This window comes from Dendrobates tinctorius, unplaced genomic scaffold, assembly GCF_039654945.1.
Source record: "Dendrobates tinctorius isolate UK_male_01 unplaced genomic scaffold, ASM3965494v1 ptg000177l, whole genome shotgun sequence".
NCBI classification, from domain to species: Eukaryota; Metazoa; Chordata; class Amphibia; order Anura; family Dendrobatidae; genus Dendrobates; species Dendrobates tinctorius.
This window is the reverse complement of record NW_027361844.1, coordinates 21682071-21702928: the sequence shown is the minus strand read 5'-3', so window position 1 is coordinate 21702928 and position 20858 is coordinate 21682071. Positions and strand designations below refer to the sequence as shown.

The 20858-nt window shown below is 45.0% G+C and overlaps 1 protein-coding gene across 22 annotated transcripts in view; it reads right to left on the bottom strand.

Moving 5' to 3' along the window:
- Positions 1 to 10634, bottom strand: part of LOC141054300 (protein unc-80 homolog) — a 305587-nt gene extending 294953 nt beyond the window's left edge. For all 22 annotated transcript variants that reach the window (XR_012221396.1, XR_012221397.1, XM_073551595.1 and 19 more), the window contains exons 1-5: positions 10470 to 10634; positions 7710 to 7758; positions 3753 to 3909; positions 3325 to 3620; positions 3100 to 3223 (exon numbers count right to left, since the gene is read on the bottom strand). Coding sequence is in view for 20 of the 22 variants with exons in the window: in XM_073551595.1 (XP_073407696.1) it covers positions 3100 to 3223; positions 3325 to 3620; positions 3753 to 3909; positions 7710 to 7758; positions 10470 to 10597 (754 nt within the window). In the remaining 2 variants the exon portion in view is untranslated. The remainder of the gene's footprint in view (positions 1 to 3099; positions 3224 to 3324; positions 3621 to 3752; positions 3910 to 7709; positions 7759 to 10469) is intronic.
- Positions 10635 to 20858: the final 10224 nt, after the last annotated feature.

Below are 20858 nucleotides of genomic sequence, written 5' to 3'. Positions count from 1 at the left end.
TGGAGAATAGATCAGAAATCAGGGGTAACGGATACTGATATTTAATAGTAATTTTGTTGTGGGAACGATAGTCAATACAAGGCCTTAATGACCCATCTTTCTTAGCCACGAAAAAGAACCCAGCACCTAAGGGTGAAGAGGATGGTCTAATATGACCCTTCTCCAACGACTCCTTAATATAGGATCGCATAGCCTCGTGTTCGGGTACAGATAAATTGAAAAGTCGACCCTTGGGAAATTTACACCCAGGGCTCAGCTCAATTGCACAGTCATAACTCCTATGAGGAGGCAAAGACGCAGACTCATTCTCACTAAATACATCATAATAATCAGCCAAATAGTCAGGAACATCATGCGACTGGGGAGAGGTGGAGAAAACAGGAGCATCACTAAGGGCACACCATCAACCCCAACTCACCACAGACACAGATTTCCAATCCAAAACTGGATTATGGATTTGCAACCAGGGAAACCCCAGAACAATGTTATCATGCAAATTATGCAACACCAAAAATCTGCAATTCTCTTGATGGTCTGGGGCGACCCGCATTACCACCTGGGTCCAAAACTGAGGTTTATTTTTCACCAAAGGAATAGCATCAATACCCCTCAAAGGGATAGGCATCCGCCTAGAGGTGTCATAGGAAATCCACAACGTTTAGCAAAATCCAAGTCCATCAGGTTCAGAGCTGCTCCCGAATCCACAAAAGCCTTGGCAGAAAATGTGGACAGGGAGCAGATCAGAGTAATAGCCAGAAGAAACTTAGGTTGAACACCACCCACAGCAAATGTGTGTGCAAAACGTTTCTCTCGTTTAGGGCAGACAGAAATAATATGCGAGGCATCACCACAGAAGAAACACAGCTTATTACGCCTTCTGAACTCCTGACGTTGCGCCCTAGACAAAACTCTATCACATTGCATAGGTTCAGACATTTGTTCAACAGGTGGCAACACCTATCGTGCGGTTTTGCGTTCACGCAAACGCCGATCAACCTGAATGGCTAGTGACATAGAATCGTCAAGACCAGAGGGAACAGGAAATCCCACCATAGTATCTTTTACGGTTTCTGACAAACCCTTCCGAAAGAGAGCTGCCAAGGCACCATCATTCCAGGTAGTAAGGACCGCCCACTTTTGGAATTTTTGACAGTACAACTCTGCAGAATCCCGACCCTGGCTCAATGCCAACAGGGCCTTTTCAGCCTGATCAATAGCATTAGGTTCATCATACAACAACCCCAAGGCTTGAAAAAATGCATTCACATTAGTAAGAATAGGATCATCAGGTTTCAAAGAAAACGCCCAATCCTGGGGATCGCCGCGCAGCAAAGAGATGACAATTTTAACCTGATGCGCAGAGCTCCCCGACGAGCTAGGCTTCAAGGCAAAAAATAATTTACAATTATTCTTAAAATTCAAAAATTTAGACCGATCCCCAAAAAACACATCAGGAGTAGGGATCTTTGGTTCAGCAGCATGTGAATGAGCAAGATAGGCGGAAATTCCCCGCACTTCAGCAGTGAGCTGCTCCTCACAATCAGACAATTGCTTCATCTCCATTGAGAAAGAAAAAAAAAATTCCCCCTACGGCCTCAGAGACATAGAGGAAAAAAATATACACAAAAAGAAAAAAAAAAGTTCTGACAAACTCTTTTTTCTTTAAAATTCTTTCCTGCTATTGAGTACCCTAGGATCTGCGGTATGGCTGGTGATTCTGTTATGAATGAGTCACCGAAGGAGGAAAAAACAAAAATACAAGCTAAGTCCAGAAAACCGGAGAGGTTGGTAGCTATCAGAGTGCAGACCCCTGATCCTATCCACAACAACTAACAGTAGCCGTGGGGGGTTCCTACGATGCCCTAGACCCCTCGATCACAGCCGGAGAACTAAATAGGCCTAAAGAAAGAAAGGGGAAATCTAAACTGCCCCAGAGCAGACCCCAAAGCAATAGGCAGCCCCCAACATATAATGACGGTGAAGCAAGATGAAAACACAAACACAGATCGAAAGATAGGTTGAGCAAACGATGGGGCCCAAGCTAACTAAAAAGGACAGGATAGAAAAGCTGCTGTCTGCAATCCGTAAAAAAACCCTACCAAAAAATGTCCCAACCGTCTGATAGGAAAAACAAGCCCTGAAGTCGCTAGGACTTCAAAAAGACTATATCAGCCCTCAGGTAAATTCTGAAGACAGAGCAAAGAAACAAACAGATCAGAGACAAAAATGGAACTCAGCACACCCCCGATCGGGATGGCTGAACTCCAAAAAACAAGGAAAACAAAACAAAACTAATAAGTTCACTAGCAGAGCAAAAACTTATCTTTGGGAAGCAGGAATCAGACTGGTCTCCAAGAATCCAGCAGAGAAATCACCAGCGACTCAGAAGGGCGTCGGCTGCCTTATATCCAGTCAGAATTTCCTGTTACCCAGTCATCATCTACCAGATCAGGTGTTTGGTAATCAGCCTCACTCCCTTCCTTCACCAGAAGAGGGAGTTCATCAGACATCGACGGTGCAGGGGAAAATGAACTCACAACAGGTTGACAGCGGGTTTCTTTAATAATGGAGTAATGATAGAGTGTTTGAAGGAGGAGGGGAAAATGCCCAAGGAGAAGGAGAGATTAAAGATTGTAGTTAGGTGAGTTGTGACGACTGGAGAGAGAGACTGGAGGAGATGTGAGGGAATGGGGTCAGAAGTGCATTTAGTCGGATGAGAAGAAGAGAGGAGCCTGGAGACTTCTTCTGTGATGGGATCGAATGTGTAGATGTGGAATACACTTCTATATTTATCACCCACTCCTGATTTTGGCTTACAAACACTGATGTAAAATACTGACCAAATACTGAATGTGTGAACGCGGCCTTATCAAGACAGCCTTGGAGAGGCATCAGTTATATTACGCTATGCAACCTGCCAGTCTAAAGTACCCAGATCACTAGGTCGGCAGAATCAGAATGTCCTTGCTTGTAAAAAGAGCAATTTTACTGGATATCTGGAAATAGGGAACTGTCACTCTTACAATATCACTGGTCATGGTTCAGTACAATCATATTTGTTTAAAACAGTTTTTTTGCTTACAAAAATTACAAAGTTACCTGTAATAATGTTCCGAATGGGTTTCACCAGTGCCGTAAAAGCAGAAACTTCTGGATGTCTATGCTCCCACATTGGTTGCCAAATAACTAGACCACTAGCAAGACGAAACGTCAGGTCTGATTCCTGAAAGGACAGTAATATATTAGTAAAACATAGGTAACAGAGGTATAACATCAATGTTTATAACAACTTGTAAACATAGGCTTCTTCATATAGGTGCTTACTTTAATCCTGTGAACTAGAGGAGCAAATAAAAAAACGAAGAGCTCCACGGTAGCCATAGAATTTTGGAGGAACTTCCTTCGATTGTTCTCATCTTCTTCATTTGCATTGCTATGCCTGGACTGCCCTGGAGAACCTTGATTTTCCTGGTGGATGAAAGCACCACTACCTCCACCCCAGCTGGAGCTTCTGTCACTGCCAAACCTATCATTGCTGCAATCCTGAGGAGCTTCCAGGAGCATCCAGTGAAGTGTGTGTAGAAGCTTGGTTTCTGCAACGCCAAGCTTATCCTGGTGCCCTGTGAAACAAAGCAGCAAAACAGAGTTAGATGACCACTTCCATCTTGACGTTTCCATATTACATTATAGCTTTGCTTATATGCTAACATGTCATCATTGCACAAAGAGCAAACAACGTGTTGATTACCAACCTAGCTTGTTTCTGTTGGAGAGCAGCGTGGCTGTGCAGTGTAACACATGCGGCAGTGCAGCCTGGACTAATTCCCATCTGGAGATACTTTGGATGGCCTCAGAAAGGGCGGGGGAGAGACCATGGAGCTTATTCTCAACAAGAACTCTTTCAAATGACTTATGGGAAAAAGAAAACACAAGAAAAATTAAAGATATTAACACAAAAAAGGGGTTCAACAAATGTATTTCAAGACCCTATACAGACTTGTGAATTAAGTACAAAGCATTATAGATAAAGCAAGGTTTGGTCTACACAGATTAAATACGAATCAAGCATTTCTATTGAATATAATTATTTTCATCTACATTGATTACTCGGAATGCTTTCCTGAATACAATGGATCATTTTATTTACGCAACTCCCCCCTTTTTTTTTAAAGAATAAAGCCACTGGCTCTCATAGCATTCTGGCTGTCATAGACTTATATTGAGTTGCTTCCGACAAGCGCAGCAAACACTGGAGCAATCCGGTAAACCGGTAGGTGACAACCTGTAGAAGACGACCAGAGCTGGGAACAGATGGAGAAGGCAGCTGGTAAATATAAGACATGGGGCAGGGAACTTAGATTAGTGTCAACACTCAAGTGCTGAAATAAATTTTAAAAAAATACAGTTCCAGAGATATGGGGTCCACTTAATCAAGTCTTTTACGCCAGATTAGTGGCATAAAGCATTTTGCCAAAATTGCAACACAGGGTTGTGGAAAAATGTTGTGACTTTTGGCGTTTTCACTCCAGTTTAAAGCAGCTCCACCAAAAGGGGTAGAGAATGTAGGAAGGACATGGCTTCCCCTACCTGTCAAATTCAGCAAAAGTGCATTATGCCAGAAATGCTACTCCACTCTGGAGTTGCATTTTTGTTGAGGTGAACGGAGGCACACGCCACTAATAAGATGAGTTAAATTGATTAAGTGCTGTGTGCCTCTTAATGAACTGGTGCATCATACTCCAGTAAGCCCTTCATTTAAATTTCTGTGCACAATACCAGTCTTAATGAATAGGCTCCATAGATCTTTCTAGTTACTGCTTATTTTCATGGTCTTTATCAAGGCAGGCGGTGCTCACAGGGTAATAATGCAGAGCAACCTAAAGACACTACCCCAGAGTATCCTGTGAGCCATGCCCGCTTGTAAAGACCATAAAACTTAGTACTAAATGAAAACGCCCATAGGTCTGGCACTGTATGGTGAACTAAAAAAAAAAAGACAAATAATCAGGAGAGCAGCAAGATTAAAGTAAGCGCAAAACCTGCCCACTTTTGACTTGGTGATATGTTCTCTTTAAATACTGCCATTCAGAGGTATGTTATTAATGATAGATTGTGTTTTGCCCAGGAACAGGGAGTTAATAGGGATGGTTAGGGTTAATAGTGGGAGAGGCTAAAGTGAAGGGACAGACACAGTTCCTGGGTGATGTAAGACGTGCAGCAACGAGAATGCCGACGCCATTAGTCTGCTGGGAGTTGAGGTGTGAGCAGTACTATACAGTGATCCAGCAACAACTCACGATGGCAGAAAGAGGCCCTATGCTTAGCGCACAGTCAGGTGGTGGAAGATGGAGCGGTCGGCTGCAACAGTTTATAGAGCTGGTGGGGCAGGAAATGGAGGACGACACTATGAAGGGGTTGATCGCTCGCCTAACTGGTGGAATGATGGTGTCTTGCGGACGGACACCATTGCAGACTGTGTCAGCCTCTATCCCGGACTGTGGTTGGGGCAAAAAAGACCGAGTCAGCCAGCCTGAAGGAGAGAAAAGGCTGGGTCGTCTGGTGGAGAAGGCCACTGGGTCCCTTGTCGGTGAGCCAGATGCAGGACTAGAGGTGGAGGTCAGGCTCTTCACCCCAGATTGGTTCACGGCCCATGGAAAAGCCAAACAGCTTCTAGCCTTACAGGTTCAAGTGCTCAAGTTCTCCCCACCATCCCCTAAGTCGGCCACTACCCTTGTGAAGGTGACAAATACCACCATGGCTCGATGGATCGCTGATGTGATCGAAGAGAAGAGAGGAGTGGGTGAAGGCTCAGCTGGATGGTCCTGAGGGAGAAGACCTAGTTAAGCATATGACATGGGGGATGGTGCTGTCCTTCAACAGGGAGTGAAAATACAGTTTCCTAGAGGAAGAATTTACCTGACATGTGATATATGTGAATTCTCACTCCGTCTGGTGTAGCCTCTTGCAGAGTTTGCTAAAGCTCAGACACCCAGCCAACCCCACCATATTCATGTAGCGTGCTGGGGCGTAGAAATCAGTACCTCGCCAATGGCTACCGCCCCGCGCCATGTTATACTTGCATACATGAATGCCATTGATATTCATATAGTACATGGGGCATATTAGGCACAATAGCGCAGCATTAGGATTAGCACCATAATAACACAATAAGGGCACCAGGATGGAGAGTCATAGCTAGAAAAAGTTTTCATGACAGTTTGGGCCAAATGGAGATGAGGAAAGAGAACATCTACAATAAGAGATGTGTTAGTCATTTGATATTACTGTATTACAATTTGTGTGGGATTATAATCAGTTCTGTAGTCTCCTATATGTCGGTAGCATTAAATTTAATTAAAAAGTAATCCATCCAGGGACAGTATGCAGCGGAGTCACAGAATCTAAGCCTCACATGTACAATTTGCTTTTGGTGCAGGGGAGGGAAGTACCTGCATTAGCAGTTGGTCTTTTCTACCGGATCTGGATTCTAGCAATGCTCTTGGTCACACATGTACCTTTGAAAAGTTTTACATGTGAATCTCCCGACAAATGACGAGGTGAAAATAATATACATGCAAAACTGATGTGCAGCAGGAACCTGTCTACAGCGCCAGCCAAAACGTCAACCGGTAATATAGCCACAAACCAAAACAATAAGGAAACTGAGCATGCTTCCTTGTTTACTCTGATTATTAGTTCAGCTGTCTTACCACTTATGCAGAGCACCAGCCTATGGCAACAGACAGACCATGTACCATCGTTTAGAAGAAAAGGGATTTCAGCATTGGTATATTCAGTAAAATAGAAAATGCGTTTCAGACTGCTGTCTTTAAGACATTTTATATAAAATAATGAATTGTCTTATCAATTCACTATTTCACATGCAATAACTAAAGCCAACAGGAAGAAACACGTTTGCTAGTTATGGTCGGTACTGGAGTTGTGAATTTTTAAATTATTTTTCAATAAAGAGCAATTTTACTGAAGATCTCAAAAACCAAAATATTTTCTAAAGTTGGTTTTCCTGTGGAATCGCAAGTTTCTCTGCATATAACCTGATTCTACTGGTTCATAAAATAGATCAATCACTTTATACAGTGTACTAAAGAAATAAAATGTCCATCTGTCCAATCCAAATGGGCATGGTCTCAGTTAAGCCCCCCATACTTTTTAGATTGCAGTCAGACAAATGATGGTTCAGCTCTCTCGCTTGGCTCCCCAACACAGGAGACCTCGCTTGGCACTTTTGTTCTTTATGAGAGAGTCGCTGTCCCTGGGTAAAAGGTACAGAAATCCGAAATGAAACATGCTGGATCCTTATCTCCCCGACAGATGCGTCAGGAGAACCCATACACGTTAGAATACATTGACATTTGGCGGTTTCGACTGACATTGCTATAATGTGTATGGAGGCTTTTAGGATGGGAAAGAAAGTTGCCTGTGATTTCTAATTGGGCAATTACTGTAGTTATGGCAGCTACAAACTGTACATCAGGCAGGAAAACAACAACTTGTTGCATCCATGTGATTACAATGGTCCCCAAAGGCATAAGATCTTATGTCTGTGGTCAGCTTAACAATGATATATTTCTTACAAACACTGCCAGATATGTAGCTGCATGGCAGTAGCTAATACTACCTCCCATACTAACTGTAAAGCAACATACAAATCGTCACCCCCAAAATAATCATACATTGATGGTACATACCACACAAGAGGCTTCATACTGCTTGCCAAGCTTTGGTCTTAAAAATGCACTGAAAAGAAAACATGACTCAGATAAGTACAGGCTGGGATTACAAATGCAATTACTATTCCCCTATCATGAAAGGTGGATTTCCTGGTGAGCAAACTTGAGGTATTAGCCCCCCCCCGCAGACCCCCAAAATGATCTGATATTATTTTGAAGGGTTACTCCTAGTAACATAAATGGTTGAGGTGTTTATTTCTCCATACAACTCCATTTAGAGGACAGGCAGAGATGGGAAAATCCTTTAAGGACTCTACCATCCTTCAGTTATAAATGTTTCTTTTTACCAACATCAACCATTTTTTTTTCGGCTTGCTGTTTCAAACCTTCTTCCAAAGAAAATAGGTGTTTGAACGTAAGAGTTGTGGGACACTGTGTCTGGAATGGTTGTATTTGACTAGACCACTGGTTCAGAATCACACAGTATGGTAGGGGATTATTAAGGCCTTGAAATCTTTTATGGTGAGATGGTGGACACTTCTTGGGGGTAATGAGCAGATCCCCTGGGGAAGTATTTGTAAGAAGGATGTTATCAATATAATGGATGGCAAGAAGAAGAAACAAATCAATTTTGGAACAAATCAAGCCAGACATGTCACTCAAAGCAAAATTACCAAGCTACAACTTGCCTACTTTGGGCACATCATATGAAGAGAGCCATCACTGGAGAAGGACATCATGGTGGTCAAGAATAGAAGGAATAAGGCAAAGGGGATGAGCAGCAACTTGATGGCTTTATACAATCAAGGTAACGTTGGAGAAGATTCTGGTGGACCTATCTAGGCTTACACAAGATCGATCTTACTTCAAAGCGTTCATCTATTAAGTCGCAATGGCTCGAGATCGAGCTGAAGGCCGATAATAATAATAATAATAATAACAACTTTTAGGGTGCAAGCAACACGTTTATTAACCACTATGGACTCGACTTCTCAGCTAGAGAAGACATGTAGTCAGTCCGATTTATCTGCTGGAATTTCTTAGTCCCATATTTCACAGTCCCAGAATAGCATGCAAGGTTTATCTGGGGCACTGGGTGGGTGGGGGTGTTCTCAGGGCCTCTATAGGTACAGTAGTAATTCTAGGTTGCTGAAAGAGGCTGTTCAATCAAAAAGTGGTCCTTCTGACCCAAAACACAATCATGGGCATCAGATTTAAAGCGTCTCATCAGTAGGTTTTTTCCAACTCTGACCACACTCCACTACACGTCTCTGATAAAGATGGGAGCGTAACCTATACTGATCCTATATTTATCCACACTCCCTGACTTTGTGGGTGGCGCGCAGCTCTTGCCACTTCTGCATCCCCATGCTGGCCAAGGGATAGAGAGATGTTTCTCCCATTTAACTGCATGGTACTGATTTCTCCCTGACGTCATGATCCTTGAAGTCACACTATGAACCACACAACAGAGTAGCTCTGGCATGAGCAAAACACATTCTCTTACAATAAATTGTGTTCACAATTAAACATCCAACAACATATCTGGCCAAAAAAGCTCCATTATGCAAGTACATGAAATGCTATGAGACACCATAATCCATGATGGCAGCTGGGCATACAGCACTGTATACAATATTCCATTTTCTTTGGCTTCTGCTCTCCTGCTGCTTTGTCTGCACATCATCCTGCAGTGTAAGTTTTGCAGTCTGTATATAAGCATCATGTCACACAAATCCTTATATTCTAGTAGTAGGTTTGCCATATATCTGCATACTAAGTACCATATCCTCCACAGAATTTGATAGCAAATCTCAACATAGTTGTCAGAAGAATCCATCAATAAACTCTTAATATATGTGGTTTGAATTAAAATAAAAAAAAATGATATAGTAAAAAAAAATCAATTAGCAATGCGGCAGCTATGTCTGCAATGTAAAGGGTTTTCCTGGTAGGACCTATTCAATATACACTTACGGTATATGTCGATTTTAAGTGATCCCTTATACATCATCTCTATTATAGCTGTTTAACAGCACTTATTGGTCCATTCCACCTATAAATACTGTGAAATGTACCGGTGGTGCCCACAACAATAAAGATAATATTATGGCCATTAGTATAGCCTCTTATCAGTCTTCTTACATTATGACCCTAATTGTGTTTATAAGAACTAAACTGATTAGGAAATAGACGGAGCACAAAGCAAACTCATGTAATTGCTATCATGTATCTCCCCATCTATGAATGCTGCCTTCTCCTGTTACATAAGGCAGGAACATTAATGAAATGGGGATTGCAATGGCTGAGTATGTGACTGGGTGAGGGGATATAACGAGAGATATAAAAGATATGGCACAGACATCTGCTGGCTGGAAGTGCCAAGGAAATCATGTGCAAAGCAGCGTGAAGGAGGGGAGCATGATGCATGGTGAGAACCTGCAGAAGAAGTGGTCAGTAGTGTATATAGGGGGTCATACCACATCTACAGCTCCTTATGTGTGAGCAGAAATTGGCTGAAACAAAACCATGTATATATATATATATATACACACATAGATAACACTCAGATACACTGTAGACACTAATGACGGATGCAATGTATAAATATTATACCGATACAAGGTAAATCTTCTGCATATGTTATATAAATATACACGCATTAGTATTGGGATTGCCATTAATGGTGCACCTGTGTCTGATAGCCACTACTATGGAGTCTGACAGTGAAGAAGGATGTGTACGGAGAAATGGAGAATATACACCATCTATATTTACCTAGTTTGCCTCCACAGGAATATCTGTATGGGAAGAGGAATCCCCCTGAGTCTCTCCTGCTCCTGCCCCTCTGAACTCTTCCTCTTCACCATCTTGCAGGCTGCTGGTGTCCACCTCTCCCTTCTCATCCACAGCTGCCTGTCTCCAGCTAGGGAAGATGTCTGCTCCAGTGATTTTCTGTGTTCAGAACCTCCCCTTGTGGACAGTTCCCTGTCCCTAGCGGCAAAAGATGGAACTGCAGCTCTGCTCTCAGAATAACAGGGAAAAAATAAAAAGTTCCTATGTGCAAAATTTCCATCTGTCCAGAAATTCCAGGACAGTCCGTAAAAATAGGTATCACTCAAAAAAAATGTGGATTTTTTTTTCTTTTTTAAGCTGAAGGAACTTATAAAGAATATGTTGTATTGTAGTCTGCAATTATCATCATTTTACAGTGAACGCAGATGATCCCTTCACATCAGAACTATGGGCTGTAGACATGGATCAATATTATAATGATTTTTCATGGTTTTCTAATGTGTTTGCAATAAATATTGTCAGTCTGGGATTTTTTTGATAAACTGTCCAGAAAAAAAAAAAAAGTCGACCCTGTCCGTGTGTCTCCATATTAATATAGTCATGGTCTTTTATAATAAGCGTTTATATTTTCTTATTTTGCCTATGGGTGACGTGTATTTATAGATGAACATATCAGGGACTCCGCGTGTAAGACGCAGATATGAGGTGGGGGTTTGTTTTCCTGGGTCTGGGTTACTTTGCTAATCAGCAGTATTGGGGCCACAGATTTTGGCTGGAAGAAGGCAGCACATCATAGGATCTGTTATGGCGATATCAAATATCAGCAGAAATATTTATAATGTTACAGAACGCGCCTCAATCTCCATGTTCAGGAAGGAATACCACACAGCTTTCGTGGAAGCATTCGGTAAGGGTTTTTTGTCACCCAGTCCCCTGATAAAAGTTCCCCGTTGCCGTTTAATTAGAAAAATTAGTCATTCAGGAAGCCGAACTCCCCATTAGAGCTTTAATGACATCCATACTGACCATCATCTAATTTCATGTGATATAATCAGTTAGAAATACTATTTTTTTTTTCAGAATGTAAAATATCTACCATCGCGATCTTCATAAAACCAGAACTTTTTTATGGCGCACTAAAGGAATGAAAAAGCTGCTTATGTACTTCAGACCTAATCTAAGCCCTTAGTCATGCAAATTTCACCATTAGGCTGGGGTCACACTACCATAGAATACGTGCGAGTGCTATGCAAGAAAACATCGCATAGCACTCAGACCAGTGTTAATCTACGGGGCAGCTCCCATCAGCGTTTATTTTCTCAGGCGTATTCGACATACGTGTAAAATCGCAGCATGGGGTGTACGTGTCAGGCTGTGTGCCCACGTTGCATTTTTAAGCGTTTCCGCCGCGGCATAGCCACATGCGTAAAGTGAGCGCTTCATGTGCGGCTGGTACCCAGGGTCTGGAGGAGAGAAGACTCTTCTCCATGCCCTGGGTACCATATCCCTGTAAAAAAATAGAATTAAAATAAAAAATAGGGATATACTTACCCTCCGTCGGCCCCCGGAGTCCTCAGCAGTGCACGCGGCGCTGCCAGCATCTTCCGTTCCCAGGGATGCATTGCATGAATTACCCCAGATGACGTCACTGTCACGAGACCGCTACGTCATCTGAGGTGATCCTCGCAATGCATCCCTGGTAACGGAGCTTCTTCTTACCTGGCCGCGCTCCAGTGGCGAAGCTCCCTCCACACAGCTGAAGCACGCACTCACCGGTGACTGACAGTGACGTCAGACACCGGCGACATGCGCGCTGCGGCTGACGTCAGCTGCCAGCCTCCGATTGGCTGGCGGCTGTTAACTATTGACTTGCGGGCTGATGGACCCACATGTCAATAGCGTTCAGCTGCCTCAGTGCCGCTAAGGGCCCGGTTTACCTGCCTGTAGGGGCCCGGTGATCAGATGAGACGGGGCCCGATGCGGGCCCCCTCTGCCCACCGGGCCCCATACGCCAGTCAGGGCAGTAATGCCCTGATGGCGGCCCTGTTGACAAAAAATGAAAATGTATTTCTTTTTTTTCGCAATTAGGCTTTGTCTTTTACATTGTTGACTATGTGGTGTAAGTGTCATATTAATTTTATTCTGTGGGTCAGTATGATTAACGAGATTCCAAATGTACACTATATTTTTTTTAATTTTTCCTATATTTGCACATAAAAATGTTTTGTAAAAAACTAGAAATATTTCAGTGTAGCCATATTCTGGGAGACATACTCTTTTTATTTTTCTTTTGATGGAGCTTCATGAGGGCTTAATTTTTCAAGACAAGTTTTTAAGTGTTGCCATACTGTAAGAACCGTGTCCGTTGTATATTTTTGTTCTTGTAGCTGTGTGAGGGTTTTTTTAGTGTGGCAAGCTGTAGTATTTTTTGGTCGCGTTTTGGGGTTCATGAAACAAAAATTTTAGCTTTGTTTTTTTATGGTGTTTACATCACAGGATAAATAGCGTGCTGATTTTATAGTTTGGGTCGTTATCAAAACAGCAATGCAAAATAGTTTATCTATACTTTATTACCTCCACACAATAAAATTCAATTATATATATATATATATATATATATATATATATATCTTCCTTTTCACCCCCCACTGAGGGTGGTCTGTTTTGTCCATTCTCATTCTTGGGTCCTGGGAGTTTGAGGGTTCTGCAGAGGATCTTAGTTGTTCCCAGTATTGTGCTTTTCTGGACAGAGAGTTCAGATATTGTTTCTGGGATCTGTTGTAGCCATTTTCCCAATTTAGAGGTCACCGCTCCAAGTGCTCCTATCCACATCTTGTCCAGTTCTCCTTTGAGGACCTGGTATTTCTCCAGCTTCTCATATTCCTTCTTTCTGATTTTGCTGTCACTTGGCACTGCCACATCTAATATCATTGCTGTCTTCTGATCCTTGTCTACTATCACAATGTCTGGTTGGTTAGCCAACACCTGCTCATCCGTCTAGATCTTGAAGTCCCACAGGATTTTTGCCCTTTCATTCTCCACCACTTTCTCTGGAGTCTAACACCTGGACTTAGGGGGGACTTAGGCCTCTTTACACATCAGGTTTTCGCCGTCAGGCGCGATCCGGCGCTTTTGACAGAAACCGGATCCAGCGAAATGCAATGCCGGATCCGGTTTCCCCCCCATTGACTTGCATTTGCGCCGGATCGCGCCGGATGGCCATGCGTTTCATCCGGTTTTCGCCGGATCCGGCAATGTGTCGCGATCCGGCGTCTGGAAAAAACGTCTACTGTAACGTTTTTTGTCTCCGGCGAAAAAGCCGGACACGCCGGATCCGGAGCGTCCGGCTTTTTCACACAATGAAAGCCTATGAGCGCCGCAATGCGCTGGATCCGTTTTTTTGGTCTGAGCATGCTCAGTAGCTCTGCCCACAGGAGATATATAAAAGCAAGACAATGGGACCCTCAGCCACACCCAACATGCCACCCAAGCCAAGAACCAGGGGCAGGAGAAGGCAGCAGACATCTGCAGCAGCAGCACCATTAGCACCACCTCAAATGGAGCAGCAAATGGAACATGCTGAGGAGGGGAGTCCAGCAGCAGATGAGAGACGGTAATTATCAAATCCCCCATTCCTCCAAACTAGGGCCATGGAATATCAAGATATTCATTGGCCCTTTGTTTCTCTTTATTCAACAGCCGCCAAAGAGATGCAGCAGCAGCAGCAGCAGCAGAAATGGCATCACTGGCAGCAGCAACAGCAGCAGCAATACCCACAGCTATGGAGTCTGGCCATCAACAGGACAGCACATCTTCTTCTGGGAGCCCTCCCTCGCATCGTCAGCGTTTGACGGTAAGTTTTTATTTCCAAAATCCATCATCTCTGTAATATATGTCTATTCATTGACTTTTATTTCAAAACAGGAATCACAAGATGAAGAGGAGCTCCCAGAAGAAGAAGGAAGGGGTGGACAGACACCTGGAGTGGGCTCACAATTGGTAAGTTTTTTGCATCAAACGCAGAAACACAACATCACACTACACACAACACATAGAAAACAATGTTCTGCAGACCACACACAGCAAACAAATGCCTACATCCAAAGACATAACATTTTTTGTTTTCTTCTCTAGTCTTCCCAATCTGGTGCTCGGCCAAGAGGTCCTCGCAGTGCCTCCCAGGGTCGTCGGCGACAGCAACGCGGCGGTCACCAGCGTGTAAGTATAAATATTTTTGCTTTGTTTTTTTGCACTTTTTATTTCATTTCTTTTGTGGAGGCTAATTATGTTATTTTTGTCTTTTTCTTTAACAGCCTTCACAGCGTGCTCCCAACTCTGACGGTGAGGATGGAGGGATTGATGTGGACCGCCTCATCGAACTCGTCAGAGAAAGGGAGCCGCTCTGGAATATGGCTGACCGCCGCCACGCTGACCTGATCGTTACCCGACGACTCTGGGAGGAAATCTGTTCTCTCCTTGTGGGCCGCTGGGAGGACCTCGAAGCTCGGGCCCAGATTAAAGAGCGTAAGTATATACAGTACCGGTTGCTTGATGTAAACCAGTGTTTCCCGAACTCCAGTCCTCGTGGTCCCCACGGATCATGTGTTCAGGATTTCTATTTACTATGGAAATCCTGAAAACATGACCCCTGGGGACCATGAGGACTGGAGTTTGTGAAACACTGATGTTGTATACTAACCACTCCTTTCTCGTTTCAGGGAACAGAATTGTGAATCGGTGGCGGTCTGTGAGGGATCGTTTCAAGAAGGAGTTCAATAAAGAGATGCGGGCCCCGAGTGGATCTGGAGGACGCAGGAGCAAGTACAAGTACGCACAAGCCCTGTCGTTCCTCTGGGAAACAATGCTCACCAGAAGGTAAATATTACACACCACATGTGAAAAAAATGTTAGATGTAACTTTTTTTTTCAGCCAGGGCCATACCATGTCAGTATTTTAATTGTTTTTTTTTCTCTTTATTACACAGCACGGTGAGCAGCACTCGGGAGCCTGCACGATTGGACCCTTCTGAGGCGATCCCTGAGGAGACCGGCACCGAGGGACACTTCGACCGCCCCGGTACATCTGCACCTTCCCAGCCTTCCCACACATTCGACCCATCTGTCCCATCCACCAGCACAGGAGCATCGTGGCCGCCTACATTACATGAAGCTGCTGGTGAGGAGATCGCTTTCCCTTTACCCCACCCTTCTGCCCCTGCCACCTCTAGTACACCTGCGGGTACTGGGCGGCAGCGGCAGAGGGGTCAGGAAAAGAGTTATGCGCAAGAGTTCTTGCATCTGAATGCATCTTTCCAGAACTGTCTCAAAGTCTTGTCAGAGCAAATCTCCGCAGGCTTTCAGCAGATCAACTCCAGCATTCTGGAGGTGAAGACACTTCTGCAAACCATGCATTCAGAAGCAAGATCTTCGCCAAACCACACCTTTTTCAGGTCTGTTGTGGAGCGCATGGCAACACTATCTCCTACCCAGCAGATGCATGTAATGCATTCGTGCCACGGTGCTCTACAGCAGGTTACCTCCCAACCTCCACCTCCCACCACTGTAGTTCCTCCACCTGCACCCCCTCCAGCCACTTTCCATCCTCCCCCTCCTATTACATCTGCACCCCCTCCAGCCACTTTCCATCCTCCCCCTCCTATTACATCTGCACCCCCTCCAGCCACTTTCCATCCTCCCCCTCCTATTACATACCAGCAACCTCACCAGTACCAGCAACCTCCCCAGTACCAGACATCTCCCCACTTCCAGCAACCTGCCCCGTACCAAACTCCTTCCCCGTACCAAACTCCTTCCCCATACAACTTTCCATCAACATCATCTGCTCCTACAGTCCCTGCCCAACCCTCCACTCCACCGCCCACCACCTCTTCTGCCTCCCACATGTCCACCCATTCTGTAGCTTTTTCCACACCTTCACCTCTAACTGTTCCTTCCCCACCACGATCCCAGTCCTCTCTCCACACACCCAGTGTCGAAGTGTCCCGCAGCCCCTCCAGCAGTATTTCCACCCCACAGTACACAGATTTGTAATGTGTGTTTTTTGTAATAAAAATGCCCATTGGGTTTAAAACCTTTATTAAAAAAGTTTTTTGCACTTTAAAAACATTTTACAAAAAAAAAAAAAATTTAAATAAAAGTTAAATTATCGTTTCACAATGGTTGTCTGTCATTTCTTTCTGCGGCGAACTATGTTTTAAAAAAAGGTTAAATACAGGGTATTTCAAAGGTAAAAAGGTATTCAAAACCAGGTATATAACTGTGGGTAAATTTTAGCTTTTTGCCACAGTTGTGTTCCTGGTTGTGTTTGAAGCAAAGTATTTCACCTAAAAAGTTGTGTTTATTGTTGGTGATTTCCTACCAATGTACACAACTTTTGTTAAAAGGTGAAATACTTTGCATAAAACACAACCAGGTACACACCTGTGGCCTAAAGGTAAAATAGTAAGACCATGACAAGATAGCCAACTTTGGTTGGCAAAGGTATATACTGTTGGTCCAGAAGGTACACAAGTTTAGGGCACAAATCTTTCACACTCTGCCATCCCAGTGTACTCTGCCTTGAGGTGACATAAAGTATAGTGGAAAATTGTCCCTGAAACCGTCACAGAACTTCTAGTGGTAATATTTCCAATGACAACATCCATCTTCGCCAGTAACTTGCTCTTCTCTCCAACCTGCACTTTCTTCTCTACAACCTGTCAAAGAAGGGCTGTAGGAACATGCTATATCTAGTTTTCCAGTAGCCAATCCCGTTCGGAAGGACACAAGGGTCAATTTTAAAAACCGGATCCGGCGTAATCCGTCGAAAAACGGATAGAAAAACGGATAGAAAAACGGATGAACCGGATGAGACGGATCCGGTTTTGTCTGTCAAGAACAAGACGGATCCGGCAGAAAACCGGATCCGGCACTTCAGGTTTTACAAAACATTTGCCGGATCCGGCATTCCGGCACGACGCCGGATCGCGCCTGACGCCGAAAACCTGATGTGAGAAAGTAGCCTTAGCCCATATGCTGCGCAGATGTTCCTGTATACTATTCCCGCTACTTGGTTGTGGTGTTCTGTATATGCTGCTCCTGTTTGCATTTTGCATCCTGCCACTATGTGTTGGACGGTTTATGAGGTTTCTTTGCATAGTCTGTCTTGTGTGTTAGATTCCTGCTTCTATGGATCTGGTACTTAGTGCTTGCTCTTGTGATGCTATGATTAGTGTGTGGCGCCCCTGAGGCTCAGTCGCCACAGAGGTACTGCACCTTGTCCTAAGGTGTAGTGCCCCACCATCCAGGTAAGGTGGGAACTCCTTTCCACGCTCCAACACTCGCACCCCACACAACAGGGTAGTTCTGCACAACCACATTGCAGATCAGTGCTTAGAGACTAGCAGAACACCTCTGGTGGTTCCCTGCATGGAACACTGGATGTGTTGGGAGGTGGGTGGAGTTTAGATACATAAAAGAGTGGGAAAGTGTAGGATTACAGGTTCAGTCAGACAGAAGGTCAGTGAGGAAGGAAGCCACTCGGGAGGAGTGGGGATTCCTGGAAGAAGGGATGGAGGAAGGAGTGCTGCAGCTGCCTCAGTGATCTGAGCCAGCTGGCACGGGAAAGGAACAGAAGGAGAAAGACGTAGAACTGCAACTTAAGCTTCCAAAAGAGAGAGAAGGATCAGTACGGAATGAAGGAGTAGGAGAACAGAGAGGAGACGTGGGTTGGAAGAGGAACCCTGCCTATAGGTTCTCAGCGCAAGGCCGGGGCCTGGTCCCCGAGGTTGTATGGACACTTATGGTTCTGCAGCAGACACCGGGGGAGTAGTTGGCTGTAAATGCACTACTCCCAACTAAGACTTGGGGCACAACAGTAATTAAATAGAGAGCCAGGACTCTGGAGAAAGGGGTCCCTGAGGGAGGCTACAGCTGTCTGTCATATGAGTAGAGTTGTTAGGAACATCTGACAGGAGGAACTCCAGAGTACCACAGTACTGGAGATCTTCACACCTTAAGGCGCAATAGAGGAGTCGTTCAGGAAAGGTACATGTTGGCGGAGTGTTGGAGAGGAGCTTTCCATCTGGCCTGGAGGTTGGTTGGGTCTCTGACCCGGAGGACACGGCCCGGAGGCAGGCACCCTTGTGTACCGCAGACTGTGAGTAAAGCTTTGGAACTGCAAGCCTCGGTGTCCTCCATTCATTCTCGCGCCAACCCACTCAGCACCGCTACATCTGGGTATCATCTTTTACACTGCCTGCGCCTTTCCACAACCATTACAACTACACTGCCCTGGGACATCAGCCCTGCCTGTGGAGGGCTATACCATCGCTGCTGCATCCTACCATCTGTCCCAGAGGATCTGTCTGCAGCGTCGGCTTAACACCTCCCTTGCCGAGCACCACAGGTGGCGTCACGAACTATTCCATTCCACTTAATCTACATTACATTCCCCCATTACTTGGGCACCCAGGGCCACAGACCGGGTCACCGCTGCTGTGACACATTCCTCTGACACCGGCCCGATACCGAGTTCCCCCACGGCCCTGGGAGGGCGACCCAAATTTGGCATCACGAACAGGATGATGAGACCCGATGCCATCGGGCTCTGTGTGCCTGAGATTTGTTGGACTTTATACTTTTGAAAATGTGCAGAAGACCTGATTTGATGGACTGTAAAATGGACATTGGAAATGGCCGCTGGCACGGAGAAGAAGGGCGTGAAGAGATAGGAGGTCCTAGGAAAAGACCGCGAAGAGTCTTGGGCCTCCCCTGCCTGAATTACTACGTGACAGCTACATGGCCCACCCCCGAGGGGTTCGTATACTGGCTTGGTATGGAGGCGCTGGAAGAAGACGCCGCCCCTGGAAGGAGGGGCAGAAGAAGCCAGTGGCGGGAAAGGGGCCGAGGCAGGAAGAAGAACACCAGAACACCATGATGAAAAGAGAGAAGTCAGAAGAACAGGGGGAGTTGAGGCCACTCACTCCCAGGCCCCCCCTGCGGAGGCTGCGACCGCTGATCCATCCTCTGCAGCGGCCACAACCACCTTACAACCGATGTTGCCATTGGGTGAGTCCCATCCGGAGGAGATATGTGAGGGCTCTGGAGCAGAACAGAGGGCTGGGACCACGTCCCCACCTGGACCGGGCGCGGCTGTACCGACCCCCACCGACGACCCCAGCCGAGACCGGCCTGGCCCCGGCCCGGATCCAACTGCGGCCCATCCCACCAGTCACCCCGGGAGTTGTGACTGCTGCCATCTGCCACCCGGTGTCGGAGCCGGAACAGCGGCTGGAAACGCCAGGTACAAATACTGCCCCGGGGTTGACCCTAGCTTTGGGAACGGAACCCCTGGATAGGAATGGCCCAGTTGACCTCAGCCGATGATCCCCGACTGCAGCACCATTGACAGAAGTCCCAATGGACACTGAGGAGTCAGATCCAGAGGAATTAGTGACGGCGCCGCCAGAATCGCCAACAGCAGCAACAGTGCTGGTAGCGGATGCACCATCCCCACAGGCAGTTGATGTTTCTATGGCCCTTTCGATTACCCCGACCAGTCCCTATCTCTCCCTGTGGGAAGCAGAATACATGCGTTTAGCCAGAAACCAGAATCAAGATGAAGATACCACAACTGGTAGCGGTACCCAAGCTTCCAGAACCCCAGGAGGGGACCAGCATTAAGAACTTACAGTAACTCTCATTACCCAAGAGGGTTTGTTGCACCAGTTGTGTCTTATTTTTGTTTATCATGCTTTTTCCAGTTGTTGCCTAGTTTTTGATTGGCAGCGTCCTCCCATTTGAACTACAGTGATCATGAACTTGGAGTGCATCACATACTCTCTTGTAAATAGTTTGCGCCTCTTTAGGCGCCCTCTCTTGGTTTTACATAAAAGACACTTTGCGAAGATGATGTCAAGATTTTACATAAGGACACTTTGTGAAGATGATGTCTACCTCAAAGGACACTGCAAGAAATCCCGGCTGGGGAGCGGTGTCCAGCACTTACGAGAATCTTTGAATGTTTTACTGTAAAGTATTTGATAATGTGTTTTATAAGAGTATTAGTAATTGAGAAATGGCTTTTACAAAGAATTAGGAATGTTTTGATAGAGAATTAAGAATAAAGAATTGAACATGACAGGTGACGGACCAGGTATTTGCGGTCAGCGTCTTGCGTCTAGAAGAGAGAAAAATGATAAAGAAACGTGTACTAGAGAAGGAAAGATGAATAATACTGAAGTGATAGTGAGTCACAGATAATGGCACTTAGAATGAAAAATTGCACTTTTTGACTTGAAATTTAGATAGTTAAATAAGAATTTTGTAACGGTCAATAATAAGTACCTCCTATACTAGGAAGTTTAGTAT